This window comes from Pagrus major, chromosome 2, assembly GCF_040436345.1.
Source record: "Pagrus major chromosome 2, Pma_NU_1.0".
NCBI lineage: Eukaryota > Metazoa > Chordata > Actinopteri > Spariformes > Sparidae > Pagrus > Pagrus major.
Genome location: NC_133216.1, coordinates 26,451,596 through 26,465,516, shown reverse-complemented (window position 1 = coordinate 26,465,516; position 13,921 = coordinate 26,451,596). Strand labels below are relative to the sequence as shown.

The 13,921-nt window shown below is 39.7% G+C and overlaps 2 protein-coding genes across 2 annotated transcripts; both read right to left on the bottom strand.

Moving 5' to 3' along the window:
- Positions 1-50: 50 nt before the first annotated feature.
- On the bottom strand, positions 51-5,405 carry LOC141010437 (T-box transcription factor TBX1-B-like). The gene is made up of 8 exons (XM_073483401.1): positions 3,817-5,405; positions 3,503-3,677; positions 3,287-3,388; positions 2,895-3,066; positions 2,615-2,770; positions 2,366-2,433; positions 1,893-2,002; positions 51-613 (listed from the first exon to the last, which is right to left on the bottom strand). Exons 1-8 carry the CDS (start codon positions 3,824-3,826, stop codon positions 429-431), a joined length of 978 nt encoding a protein of 325 aa, XP_073339502.1. The 5' UTR covers positions 3,827-5,405; the 3' UTR covers positions 51-428.
- A 94-nt stretch (positions 5,406-5,499) lies between these two features.
- apoa1b (apolipoprotein A-Ib) lies at positions 5,500-7,832 on the bottom strand. Its single transcript, XM_073483415.1, has 3 exons — positions 7,044-7,832; positions 6,652-6,796; positions 5,500-6,516 (listed from the first exon to the last, which is right to left on the bottom strand). The coding sequence occupies exons 1-3, from the start codon at positions 7,084-7,086 to the stop codon at positions 5,922-5,924; spliced, it is 783 nt and encodes a 260-aa protein (XP_073339516.1). The 5' UTR covers positions 7,087-7,832; the 3' UTR covers positions 5,500-5,921.
- Positions 7,833-13,921: the final 6,089 nt, after the last annotated feature.

Here is a 13,921-nt window from a genome sequence, read left to right as displayed (position 1 = left end):
CACGCTATTATTGTATAAAATGTAGGAAAATCAGAGACCAAGATTTCAGAATGTTTTTTTTATTAGCCGATCTCGAACAACAAGCGGTTGCACTGCAGTTGCACAAATGTCAAAACAAGAAATTACCATATGATTTTAATATTGCTAATGGGACTTACTACAATGTGTACTAGTATTTTTTTTCCCTGTCTCTGCTATGGTGTTGTTACGTATGGTGTCCCAGTTGAAATGTATCATATTGCCATAGACATTATCCTTTTGATGGAACATTTGTTTAATACATAGTATCCCTATACATTAATTCTGTAAATGTGATGACAAACTACATATATATTCATTTATTATATACATAATAATAAAGTTGTATCATATGAAATGAGCAGTAGTTCAAAATTAATTCGAAGCTCGGTCAGTTTGCTTCTCTCTCCCTATGGCAGACTGCCTCTCTCTTGAGAGGATCCTGGACAGTCCCAGTAGGAGTGAGCGAAGGGGAAGGAAGCAGGTGCTAATATGCTGTGGCCATCTTCCATCTCCATGTTGAGTCCTAGAGAGTCTTTACAGTGGTGGAACAGTCCATAATGGTCCACTGATACTGCTGCTGGGTCCTCCTGTCCTGAGGATGCAGGAGAACACAGTTGGACAGGTATTGATGAGCACTCAGAGTTGTTATATCATTTATCAAATCTAAATCATTAGCCCACTGCTGATTCAAATCACCAGATTCTGCCTATCAACCCATTTAACTTCCTAACACTTTACTAGTGAGATTGATGAATATGAATGGAGGTCAAAACACTGTTTGATGAACCACTTTGACCAGTGTTTGAGAATCTTTTTAACCAGTCTCTTGTATGAAGCATCGAATCAGCAAACTGATTCAATAAATGGAGAAAATTGTGCGCCTGCAAAATAATTTTATGCCCAAAGCAAATGACAATTTTGAGGCACCATAAACATTTCTGTTGTGGAAATTGTGGGTGTGGTTGAAACACTTCAGTTGATGGGTCTGTAAATTTCATTTTGTTGGGTGTGGAAATTTCATTTCCAGCTATTTTTCAACAGGCAGTAAGAAATGGCTCGTCATTTCTTTAATTGTTTCCTGAAAACTTTCCACTTATTTCTGCTTTACGTAATGTACTGATTATGTCAGTACATTACTCACCAATTGCTATAATTCTATAATTTATCTAAATGACATTTTTTTTATACTAGGCCAACATGAAGTGCTAGTTACAGACAAATATGAATTCATAATCAAGAATACAGTGCCAAATTTACCATTTTAAAAGCTTAATTCCTTAATTACCTGTTGAGGCCTAATAATGTCTTCACACGCCTCAGTTAAATGTTAAATGTTACTCTTTATATTTTGTGACATCAGTACATTAGCAAATAAATGAACAAATGAAAAAAACTCATATTTACTATCATATTAGTACCAGCATATATAATATCTGTGTTTGTGTGTGTGAGTCTGACAGAGAGATGGAGAGAGACTGATAGTGACTTGGTGAGAATGTAGATGGCAAGGTGAAGTTAGACAGAAACCAGCTGAAAGTTTCCTGGAAATGTATTAGAGAAATAATCAGCTGTTTATTAACTACTTATTGGAAGAAAAAAAAAAACAGAATATTTTTTTATTATTAATAATAATTATTATTATTAAACAATATTGGAGGGTAGTTTTCATTACATTTAGAGGTAATTGTTATGGTAATTTGGGGGTAATTTCAAGAAATTTCAAAAACGTTTCTCTGTAATTTCCACCTACTCACCATGAAATTTCCAGAACTGTAAAATGACTACTATGAAACGCCATGAACTGTACATGATTAACTCTGTTGAATCGGTGCACTCAACACGTACTGTAATAAATCGAGCGAGATACTCACTGCTTGAAGTCTTTGAGCCCCAGCTTTTCTGCTCTCCAGGTTTGGCGATGAGAAGCTCAGCTCTGCCCTCTGGTGGACACCACACTGCTAGATGTCCGGATTTACCTACCCTAAACACACACCCATACACATAAGTATTGACCCCACACGGACATATATAGACGTATATAGTCACACAAGCCTAGACATGGGTGTACATGTCCATACATACATTTGCAGACTCCTATAAATCATCGTAATCATGTCTCTCACAGTTTTACCTTACATGGCCAACAACCTGCCTTCTTTGCATACAAAGGTCAAAGATTAGCTATCAGCGAGGCTGCTGCCTTATCACTATGTACCAACTGATAACAGCGATAAAGATGCCCTGTGATCTAGTCATGATTTCAACTGGTCTTTCCAGGGAAAGATGTGTTTCTTCATCAGGCAAACTGTATTCAGACCTGACTGATATACTGATAGACACTCACCTGTCCTGGGGCTCTGTAGTCCTGAAGCCTTTAGCAAATGGGTTGCTAGCAATTTTTAGCTGGGTGATCTAAGAGAAAGAAGGCTGACAATAAGAAATTGCACGCTAACATATCGTTTCAGTGCACAATGACAGATTTCTGTCATTAGTAGAAAGTTGTCAGGAATGCACCTGGTATGAATGCTTGATACAAATGTGTCCAGAAAATGTATGATGGGCCTGTGAAGCCTACTGATCCTGGGTTTCCTACCCTGTGGTTCTGATAGGCAGTGACAGCCATAAAGCGGGTCTCCAGGAAGGAAAAAGAGCAGAAGTTCCTGTATGCATTTAAGTGACTGTTGGGAGACGGATCCACGTACACCACATGGAAGCGTGGCTGGTAGCGATGCATGGAGTTCAATATCATCTGGCAAGGAGAAGGTTGGAGAAAACCGGGACAAGCAAGTCAAAAAAGAGACAGTTTATTTATGTTCTTTTATGGTGGAAGACAAGACACCCTCGTTTCTCAAAAGTAAAAGACATTGACTGACATGTCCGTTGTCATCCAGCAGGTTGTTGGTGAGCTTGAGAGTGTCGAAGGATACAGTCTGCTTCATCCACTGGGCTCCACAGGCAGGTGAGTCTGGGTGGAAGTGCATCCTGCTTGGGGCTACAACATCTGCTCGCCCTGCCACCAACCAAGATGAGCTGTGGAATGCATATCTGAAATACACACAAATTTTTTTAGTTAAAATAGGACTGATTAGGTACGATGAAGTTCGCAGAGGGGGAACTAGCACAGATCCAGGTTATAAGTGGACAATGATGGTATCGAACAAAGTGAAGGAAATACTAGAACAGATCAGGAATAAGCCTAAAAGGTTTACAGTATGTTGGAAAAATTAACGATCTCTGTTACACACATTCTGTTTGCGTGTCTGACCTGTATCTTTTGTCGTCAACAGGGATAAAGTCCATGAGCAGGACATATTCAGCAGCAGGATCCATCCCAGAGATTTGCACCTGGAATGTCGGAAACATCCTCCTGCAGGTTGTGAACATGTAAATGTACATAATGTATTAAAAGAAGTCAGAGAAAACGGAAAGGTGAAGTACGAGGTAAAGTCATGAGGAATAGAAATATAAATGTTATTATTGCCTTCCAGCTTTGGTAACAATCATCTCTGTGCCCAGCTGGTCAAATTGCTGCCAAAGTGCATGCATCTCCAGCTGAACCCTGACCCCACTGACTTGGGGGGCCTTAGCGCCCGACAGTGACCCCCTTTCTGCACAGCAGGGCAGAGACAGTTCACAGCTCCGAGACAGCTGAGGACCTAAAGAGAGGAGACGAGAGGAGAAATGTGCATTGAAAATTTTCTTTATATTTGTATCACAGATTTTGTCTATAATCATGAATGTATATTTTTTTCTCTGTCGAGCTCGGACAATTTTGATCACAAAAAACACGCTTACCATCCATCATTTGAAGGGCTTCAAGATAAAAAATACGAATAAATTTGCTGTTTTGTCTGTCCCGTTGATACTTCTGCTCACTCTGGCCTGTTCTGACCCCAAGTAGCAACCCCTGTCTTTACATCAAGGCCTGTGCAGAATTAAACACAGAACAATATAGAACTGAAGGCAATAATCTTCCTCGCAGCCAGTTGCTGTGGTAGTTGTACATCCAAACATTAGGAGTGCCCGTTTGTGTCCAGGAACAAGCTGGTTTTATACACCATGAGGCACTCACTGGGGACCTCCATGCCTGTCTCATCCATTACAATACTCATAGTGCCCCTGACATGCACTAAACAAAGCTGTAGACGCAGAATTGTGAATACACACACACACACAACACACAACCTTTTTAGAGCATCTGGAAATCCTTGCTTGCGTTTCTTATTGTTTCTTATAGCCTGAAGTCTTTAGTGCAGCTTGTCTTGACCAACCAGCAGGACATTAATAACATCCCTAATCAGCCCAGAGTTACTGGGTGTGGACAGATGAAGACAGCAACAAACTGCTTTTTATTATTAATAACCTCTAATCTTGGAGCAAGGTTTCAACACCATACTAATTAGAGAGTCAGTTACTCTCTAAAACCCACTGAGGTGTATATTTCTGGTTTGGTTTAATGACTTGATTGATTGAAATGTTTATTTCGAATTCTGTATGTAACCGGCAGACTAGAATAATAGATCAAAAACTAATAATTAAAATCAAATAAAAAGCATAGTGGACGGACAGAAACAAAAATCATGTTTGCAGACAATGAAAAGTATAAAGCAAAATAAACTATATAACACAATAACACTATATAAGTATAAACTTATTTACTCCCAGCCCTTCTCCAGAAGTCATTTAATGATAATTAACAAGCTTCCCTAATGGTCTAAACCTATACTCTAATTAATTTCCTTCTAAACCTTCCAGCATATTAATTCAATGCAACATATAAGACTGTGTCAGGGATGCTTTGATAGAGTACTGGACTTATGTCCATTGTTGGCCTGACTGTTAATGTTAAAAAGAAAGTGTCTTCATCTCACTTTGTGTGTCACGCAAGGTTATGACGGCCTTAGCATTGTTCATAACACTCAGTGAGTGTTTAGAGGTGCGGTTGGGATGTGTTTCTATTTGTACGTGTATAGCCTTATGTGGCTCCATGATGAGACAGTGTTGAGGGGCTCCTGCCCAAGGGATGCAAGACAGAAAAGCAGACCTTTCCCTAATAAAGCACAACAAGACTTCAGTTTGTCAATAGGCCAATTCACAACCCCAACCAGCTCATTAATCACAGCTTTCAGGACCACAGGCAGATTTATCTCATATGTTATAGGATGACCCTCTTAAGTAGAACTGATCGTATTAATATTGCTCTTTTATAATGGACCTTGTGATCAATGATGACCCCTTCAAAGTGCTGTCTGTGTGATATGACCTTAGAGGCTCACTGAGGTCAAAAACACTGCATAAAGCTAAAGGTGTGCTGTTAATATTCGAGAGGCTTTCAATAGTTTTGATAAAATTAGCTGTATTCTGATGTTGGTTACAGATGGGGCAGACATGGATGTAATAATAAAGTCAATTGCAGTGTATAATAGACAATATTCTGCTGGCATGTGACACTGTTCAATTTAGAGTCAGAGAGCAAAGTAGTATAAACAGTCAGATGTTTATTGAGCTGTATTTCATCAAAGCACAGTTTTCAGACAAGCGTCATTGCACAGACGTTAAGACGTTAATTGTGACAATTCACATACAGTTCCTACACAAAATGTAAGCAGTTGGCTGTGGTACACGAAGATGTATGTGGTGTTTTTGTGCTGGGTACGTACGTGTCTGTATGGGGTCTTTGCTTGCATGTGCTTGAGCATGTGTGCGCGAAGTAAGGTGTTTGCACGGGAGAGAGAGCAAAAGTCCTGTCATTTTGTTGAAGTGCGTCAGATAGGCCGCGGCTTCATTTTGAGAAGTGGTCTGTGTGTGCATGTAAGCAAAGACAGAATGGAGAGAAAGATGGAACGGATCTAGGAGAGACAGGTGGGTGAGGTTAGTTACAAGAACAAGGTAGGGAGGATTTAGTGCTTGGTGACGGAGGCAGCGATGATCTCGAAGATGGCATTCATCTTAACCTTGATTTCTTCGACTAAAGGTGTAATCTGCGTTTTGAGCGCTTCGGTGTCGACGTTCTGGGCCTGATCATACATCTGCTTCATCTGCTCCTTGTATTCTTGAACGTAGGGTTGAACCACTTCCCTCAAACTTGTCAGACGTTCGTGGACCTTGGTACTCACGGTATCAACCATGGGCATCAGGACACCCTTGGTCTCCTCCAGGTTGACTCGCACCTTGGCATGCAGCTCATCCATCACGGGCTCCAGCCTGGCCTTCAGGGCTGTCATTTCCTCATCATGCTTGGTCTTGTAGTCATTGTAGATGGGTGTCAGCATGGTGCGGTAATCGTTAAGGTGCCTCTCGATGACTTCCCTCAGCTTTTCGCGCTGGGGCTCAAGCGATGTTTTCAGAGCCTGAATATCAGCACTGAGAGATTCACGGGTGTCCTTGGTGACTTCCATAACGGTGCTGTAGAAGCTGTCGGTCATGGGGGAAACGGAACTCTGAAGAGTCTTGATCTGAGTGTACATCTCCTCAATGCGCTGAGCAAGGTTGGTCCTGGAACAGAAGAGAGAAGAGAGATGGGGGAGCAAAACCCTGTTAGCTTAGAACTGTAAAAAGTGAATAACAGAAAAAGGTGAATGAACCAGTGAGGGAGCAGGTATCAATTTTCAGTGAATGATGAGGCCTTACTTGAACTCTGCGTACTGAGGGTCATCAAGCTGGTTCACGGCTCTGAGAGACATGTCCTTCACCTGAGTCAGGTAGACATCCAAAGCAGCACGGGCATGTTCCAGCTGAGTGGGTGCATCAGCCTGCACTGAAGCGGCATGAGAGCCTGAGAAAAGGAAAGGAAAGGAAAGGAAAGGTGGGGAGGAGAGATGAGCAGAGAGAGAGTGAAGATGGAGGAAGGGAAAAAAGCAACAGCAAGAGGTCAGAAAATACAATATTTCAAATGTATTTTAAATTAGAAAGTTATTCAAAATCTTTAATATGTTTTGTAAAATCCATCTAATGACTGAACAAAGTTGTCCATGCAGGTAAAGTGTTCCCCTTAATTAAGAAACAGCGCATTCAGTACTTACCGACAGCCAGCAGAAGGGCGAGAGCAAGAGCCGCAAATTTCATGATGGTGGTCTGGATTGGAAAAAGGGGGAACAGTTATTCAATAAATATTCCACTCGTGCAGTATTGCAGTTAAAGATGTTCCAAATAAAACATGTTTGAATTACAAAATAAGTGAAAAAACAATTTATAAATTAAACCCTAATAATGCAACATGGAGGCAAGATTATATAGGCTTAAAAGAAAGAAGTCCTATTATACATATACACTATTAATGCTATACTGGCCCAGATGAGATCACACTAAACATAAGGCTGCTTGTAAGAAGAACCTCTAATCTGGGTAGATCAGGGACGACAACAAATTAGAGAGTCAGCTCAAGAAGATTAGCTCTGGACTGCTACGTAATCCTGCTTTACAGTCATAGAATTAGCAAATCATCTGTCTGGTTTTACGATCTCAATTCAGGAGTACCTCCGTTTAGGGATCTCTTGATCTCCTTGAGAACTGAGGATGACTGCTAAAATATCATCACAAGGCTTAACACCATTACCCCTAAAGTTACAATTAATTAAATTAAATATTTCAAAGTCACAATAAAAAGTTAATACTACAACTTCTCGTCTTTGCAGAAAAACTTATTTTTGGCCACAGCTCACAACTTCATCAAAGTTTACAGATTGCAGAAAGCTCACAATGGCAAAAAAAAAGCTCTTCAGCAGATACTCTTTTCTAACTACTTATTCTAAATCTCCAGTCCCTGTTGGAGCCGCAGCAGCTGTTTGTCTTACCTGGTGGAGTTCTTGACGAGACTGAACAACTTCAGCAAGACCAGACTTTTTATAGTGCCCGGGCGAGGGATGAGTCCATGTGGGGAGGAGGGGCTGGGGTGGAGGTGTGAGGGTTGTGTGTCTCCGTGGAGGTGGACCTCACTCCCCTGCCGTCTCTCTCAGCAGGGGGACAGGGTTGAGAGTTCAATGGTCACCTGCCAGGAGGAGCTCACTCAGCACACACACCGATACACACACAGTCACAGAGTCTCTATACAGTACATTCTTCAGTTTTACAGATGTTTAAACATTTCTTAACAATCCTCATAATGCTCCTTGTGATATTCTTTTCTCCTCAAAGAAAGGAGTTTTTCTGTTTTTCCTGTAGCCAAGCTGCTCTTGTGGTGCAGAGAACGTGAAAGGCCGACGCAAACAAAGGGCAGCTTGGAGTGAGGACGGGAGCAATGGAGATGGTTAAATTAGTGAAGAAGTGTGAAGATAGCAAAAAGGGGACAGAGGGACACAGCAGAAGATTGGCTAGTTTTATGACATCCAGGGTTTGGGAGGGTTACTTTTTTTTAAAGCAATGTAATTTGATTACTTCACTTTACTTTTGGATTACCTCAATACCAAACATGTGCAAGACGAGAAAAGAAATATCAATACCAGGACTTTTGTTCAATCTTAATACAATTCTTACAAAAAGGAGACACTTCAGATCAGAGTGATGTTGTCACGTGTGCGCATATGCATGGTTTCAGGCTAGTATTACCTTCTTGATTTTCAAATGGTAATCCTGTTATCTCTGTTGTAATCTTATTTCTCTGTAACTGTATAACGGAATACAGTTACCTTTTTTTTGTATCCTTATTAAGCAAAGCAAATGGGTACGAAAAAGGCTTCATAAGAATTGTTAACACTTCAAATGTATGTCACAGGGTCTGTACTGGGTCCTGTTTTATTTTCTACATTTCCGCAGCATACAATTTAAACAGGTTTTCTTGCATTGAGCTTGCTACAGAAGAGTGTGTAGGACAGGAAAGAAACAATATTTGCAGTCCTGGTGATGCCAAAAGGCTGCTAAGAAAAACAAACATGAGCAGACAGAGGACAGTGATTTTTTTTTTAAAATCACAATCAATCTGCAGTCAGTGGAAAGCAAATGTGCATGCACTCACAGACCCACACAGTACCACGCAACAGTGTTATCTATAGTAATCTATAGAGTATAAAGACAGACTTATCTCAGTTTACGGATAACAAAGTTTGTGGCTGGTGTGTGTGCGATGATTAATAGGTCAAAGAGTGCTGTGTGCCATGCTGTTGTTTGTTGTCCTATCACCAGTGGACTTTGTCACCATGGCTTCATGTAATTTGAGGAATAGGAATGATCATAGTGTAGAAAGTTGTCTTTAATATTACACAAATATGCTCCTGTCATCATGAGCACTATAATATATCCTGTCAAACAAGCAACAGCCTCATACCAATTGCCAATTAAAATGTTCCTGTAAAATAACTACTTTCCCTTAAAATTAAACAATTAAAAAATGATGCAAAATCTGGATATGCGATAAAATCAGTAACATACACTGTGTATTCAAAACACACTGAGTTCTGAAACAGAGAAGGTAACATAATGTACACATACTCAGTCATACTAAACCCTTGTGCATTAATGTGCTGTGGAAATAATTATGCACAAGCATCTCTATGTGCTAATACATGTAAGGAAAAGGTTGCCTTCTTTATATCAGACCGCATCCATCTGCAGAGTGAGAGCTAGTCTAATAGCACACAGTAATAAGATGCAAGGTTAATCATTGTCATCAGTGGTCAGTGGCAATCAACTGTAACTGAGAGACCGGTCTGTGTTTCTTGCATCATATAGGCCTACTTCCAGTAGCCTATACAATCAATACACTTTTCTGTGAATACCACTACTCGTAAATTCTCGTACTGTCAATACTTGCTCTGAGCAGTTGCAACATGCCTGGTTCATTTCTGCAACATGTGGCAAGGTACGGACTGCGACATAAATTCAATCATGCACAGTAACATACATTATATACGAAATTAAAGACAATATGTGAGGATGTAAGTGGTATGTTGAAAAGCATTTGTAATATTTTGTTCCACTCTTGGATAACACAGGTGCTCCATTTAGTGCACTGCTATATCTGACTCTTCAGTTCAAGCCAGATGTTAGATACCAGAAATTCTCTAATAAGGCTTGAAAAACCCTTTCAAACTTATTTCATCATAATAAACAGAATACAGAACAGAATAGTCAAAAATAATAGTTGCCTACTACCAAACAGCATGTCGGAATAAATGCTGTTGTATGTATGTTACAGGACTGAATTTGATCCCTAATTAACTCAAAAGGGACTGTTATGTGAGTTGCAATGGTGCAAATGTGTCTGAATAAAAGCTGGACATTCATTTATTGACTTAACGCAGTGGATTTCATTACACTCGTGGAGAGTTTTTTTCTCGTTTGTAACCCCCCCCCCAAAAAAAAAAAAAAAAATCCACTTCCTCTACACCCATTTAAAAGCCAAATGGCATTCAACCTGTCTTTGTCTGTCCCTGCTTCCATTTGCCTTTGTTATTTATCACTTTAATGCTGTGGTGTCTGTCTTCACTCTCACCCCCTACCACAAACTCATTCAACTTTACATTTTTACAGATAGGAGCCAAGCGAGGAGAGGCTGTGAAGACAGAGGGGTGTCAGAGCTGTCACCTATGCAAGCCACATCAATGCCCGCTAGACTCAACTTAGACATATCAACTCTGGCCATTTGTCTGACACTTGTGGGAAAAACATAGTGGGCAATTTGACAACGTAGTAATGCAAGCTTTGTAGTTGTCATCCAATAATGTACATGTTCAAATTCTGGCTGAGAAGAGTCTAATTTAGCAGCGTAAACTAGAGCAGCCACACAAGGACAACCATGTTTTTGAAATGGTTTGAATGGTTTGAATGGTTTTGGAACAAAACAAGTAAGTTGATGATGCTACAGTGGGCTTTGGGAAATTGTAATGGGTGTTTTTCACTATTTTCTAACATTAAACAAGCAACAAAATAAATAATCCAAAAAAGGATGATAATGAAAATAACCATTTTTTTCAGGCCTCCACTATACACGCCAAGAACAGAAAAGGATGAACAGATCACCCTGTAAATAGCTCCAGCTTGTAGTGTCACTGTACAGTAGTCTTTAGGGCTTTTGCCCTGGCCCGCAAGATAACAGTGTCCTACATATCAGCTGTTCTGAGCTCAGAGCTGCTGACCAGGAGTGAAACAGGCCTTGTCAGAAGGATGACGCTTATCTGGAACAGCAACCTTTGAGACTGCTTGCGTTGCAGCACGTTGATTCAGCATCCACAATGAACCATCTATCTAGATTACCGCCGTCGTAATTGTTATCAAGACGAACTCAAAAGTCCCCGCTGGCAAGGCAATTGCGAAGCATGTTTCGTAAAAGTGTAAAGGCAACTGAACACACATGATGTGCAACAATTCTTTAGAAAAATCTTGGCTGACAACTATTTTCGGCAAAATCACAAAGACATCACAGAGGCAAAACACCACTGGGTTCGCTAGAATAATTTCTGCTCAATTAAGGCCAATATGATAGCTAAAAAAGAGACAATACTTTAAAGGAGTTTTAAGAATTTGCTCTGTTTCTTAGGATTTCAATGACATCAACAGTTACATAAAGCTAACTGATATCTAGGCTAACGCATGTGATGGGATTTATTGCTGCTCTATTAAGGAAAGGAAGTTTTTTGTTGATGATCAACAAGCCGTTTTACAGTGACCATCAAACAGCCAGACAGATGTGGGGTAATTGCCTGGAGCTGATAAATATTTAATCAGAGAATCCAGCATTTGATCAGGCCATGGCTGAGGTTCAAAGGTCACGTCATTGTTCCAGCTGCCTCCATGATGGAGCACTGTTCCCAAACCAGCAGGGGAGGTTATCTCAGCTGTGAGCAACAGTGTGGAGCTCTCTCTCATTTTCTCCAACACATACACATCACTTTGATTGCTATACCCAAGTCTACTTATTGTAGTGGTGTGGTTTTGCAATGTCACATCTGCTGAGGTCACTTCTGCTATAATACAGATATTTGGACCAAAGCCCTGGTCGTAGTGTGTCACTGTAGGTTGCATCGCCCTGTGGGTTGTACAGCTTGACAACAGAGCAAGAAAATCCACCCTGAACTCAGATAACCTAAATCGTTAGAGGAGCAAAACGGAGGTGACAAACAGCTATCCAGGAATATTGTTTAATCATAAAATAATCCACACGGTCAGAAATACTGACAAACGCTCACGTAATCAGTGAATAATGAGGACACACTTGGGCAATTCTGTGCCAGCCAACATGCTGTGGAGTTACTGATCAGCGATAGGGAACATTATCTTCTCCTTTTTATGAGCCTCTGTAGACATTGCTGCTCTTGAGCCAAAGATAATGCAGTTTATTAAAGTGCACAGTTAAATGTTAGAGCAAGCCATCATAAGAAGAGCGTGCTCCTTGGTGAAGCTCAACACTTCTGACAGCTGATGTAACAGCAAATGCTTCGATAAACTGTGTGAACGTTTAAGTGACCAAAAAAAGGGACACAAAGATAGTGCAAGAAAATTGCAATTTTTTTAATCATAGTAGAGTTTCAAGCACACTTGAAAGTCAATTTTAAGGTAGTGAGAGTGTACTTGACTGGTTTCCATTCTACCGTGAGAAAAATAAGCTTTTTACTTAACTGCTATTATCTGATCGATTTATTTAGGCTCTAACAGGCAATTCCTTGAGTAGTTTAACCGTGCCACCTTCATTGTTCAGAAGTATTTAATATTTTTAAGTATGCTTTACTACTAAATGATTTTTACTTTAACAGGTCAAATTCAGAATGCATTAGTGTTACTTCTGATTATTTTAAATGTATTGTGACCACTACATTTATTATTTTAATGCTTTTTTCACCACCTGTTTCAACCAATGGCTAAACAAGATAGTGCAAAAAAAAAGTTTCTTGTTTGTTATAAGTAAAACTGCAAATGAAACAAGTGAAACTTGTCCTTTATCTCACTCAAATGCTAAATTCTGGTTGCTTGTGTCGTATATTAAATGTAATTAAATATTTTGACTAGAAGTTAGAAAAATATTCTTGGTAAAACTTTGAGTTTTTGCTGTGTGAACCGACTGGTTGGTGAAGAGTCTGCACACATTAGCCTGCCGTGGCATTGCTTTTCTCAATTTCAAATTAAATATTGTGAAATGGAATGGATCGTGTCATGTCACATGTTTAGTTGCTCAACAACAAAGATGACACATCTGCCACCATAATAAATGAAAATCACATTAGAGATAAAATAAAATAAAATAAAATAAAATGCTGCAATCTCACCGGACCTTGTTTTATGTTGTTTGGTGAAATCTAACTTTTTTTTTTTTTTTTTTTGTCTCTGTAGGTTTGGTGCGTAGGTGTTCAGTCAAACATCTGAGTTTCAAGGCCAGTTTGCATTGCTAAAGCTATCAATGCCCAAGATGTAGCGGTCATTCACTCTGTTAGTAGAAACACACCGCCCACACCATGACAAACACAGGATGGAAATAAAAGCCGTTTTTTTTTACTTGAACCCAAGCATGTTAAGAATTCCTGATTGCTATTTGCTACATATTATCTCTTGTTACAGTAGTCTATGTGTTTTCTTAGACTTGTATCATCAAATAGTATGTACCTAATACCAAAAAGAAGCATAACTGATAAATGAGAGGGGAGGAAATATATGTTGTGATGGAGGGGATATTTGAAAATGTACTGCATTATTGGCAGGACATTAAACCAGAGAGTTAGATATATTTACTCAATCCAGTTCATCACTGCAGTTTCTATGTCAGAGAGGTAGATTAAAGTCTAACTGGCAAGTGAATCAGTCTTGTTGCATCAGTCCTCCCTTCGTCTGCCCTCTTGTGGTTAAAACCCTGAGTGAAGAAATGATGACAGAAGTCAAACTGAGATTGTGTTATTTATTTGAAGCTATAATCCGTGCACATACTACACCAGATAAAATATTTGAAAATCTTTGTAAAGCCGTGAACAGGAAACTTGCT

Bases quoted from the DNA above. Each gene is read 5' to 3' on its own strand.
- apoa1b (XM_073483415.1), bottom strand. From the start codon at position 7,086: ATGAAATTTGCGGCTCTTGCTCTCGCCCTTCTGCTGGCTGTCG. The intron at 6,797-7,043 runs GTAAGTACTGAA...TCCTTTTCTCAG, and splicing joins CGCCCTTCTGCTGGCTGTCG to GCTCTCATGCCGCTTCAGTG. The intron at 6,517-6,651 runs GTAAGGCCTCAT...CTTCTGTTCCAG, and splicing joins CCTCAGTACGCAGAGTTCAA to GACCAACCTTGCTCAGCGCA.
- LOC141010437 (XM_073483401.1), bottom strand. The intron at 3,389-3,502 runs GCAATAATAACA...CACAACCTGCAG, and splicing joins ATTGTTACCAAAGCTGGAAG to GAGGATGTTTCCGACATTCC. The intron at 2,003-2,365 runs GTGAGTGTCTAT...GTGTGTGTTTAG, and splicing joins ACTACAGAGCCCCAGGACAG to GGTAGGTAAATCCGGACATC.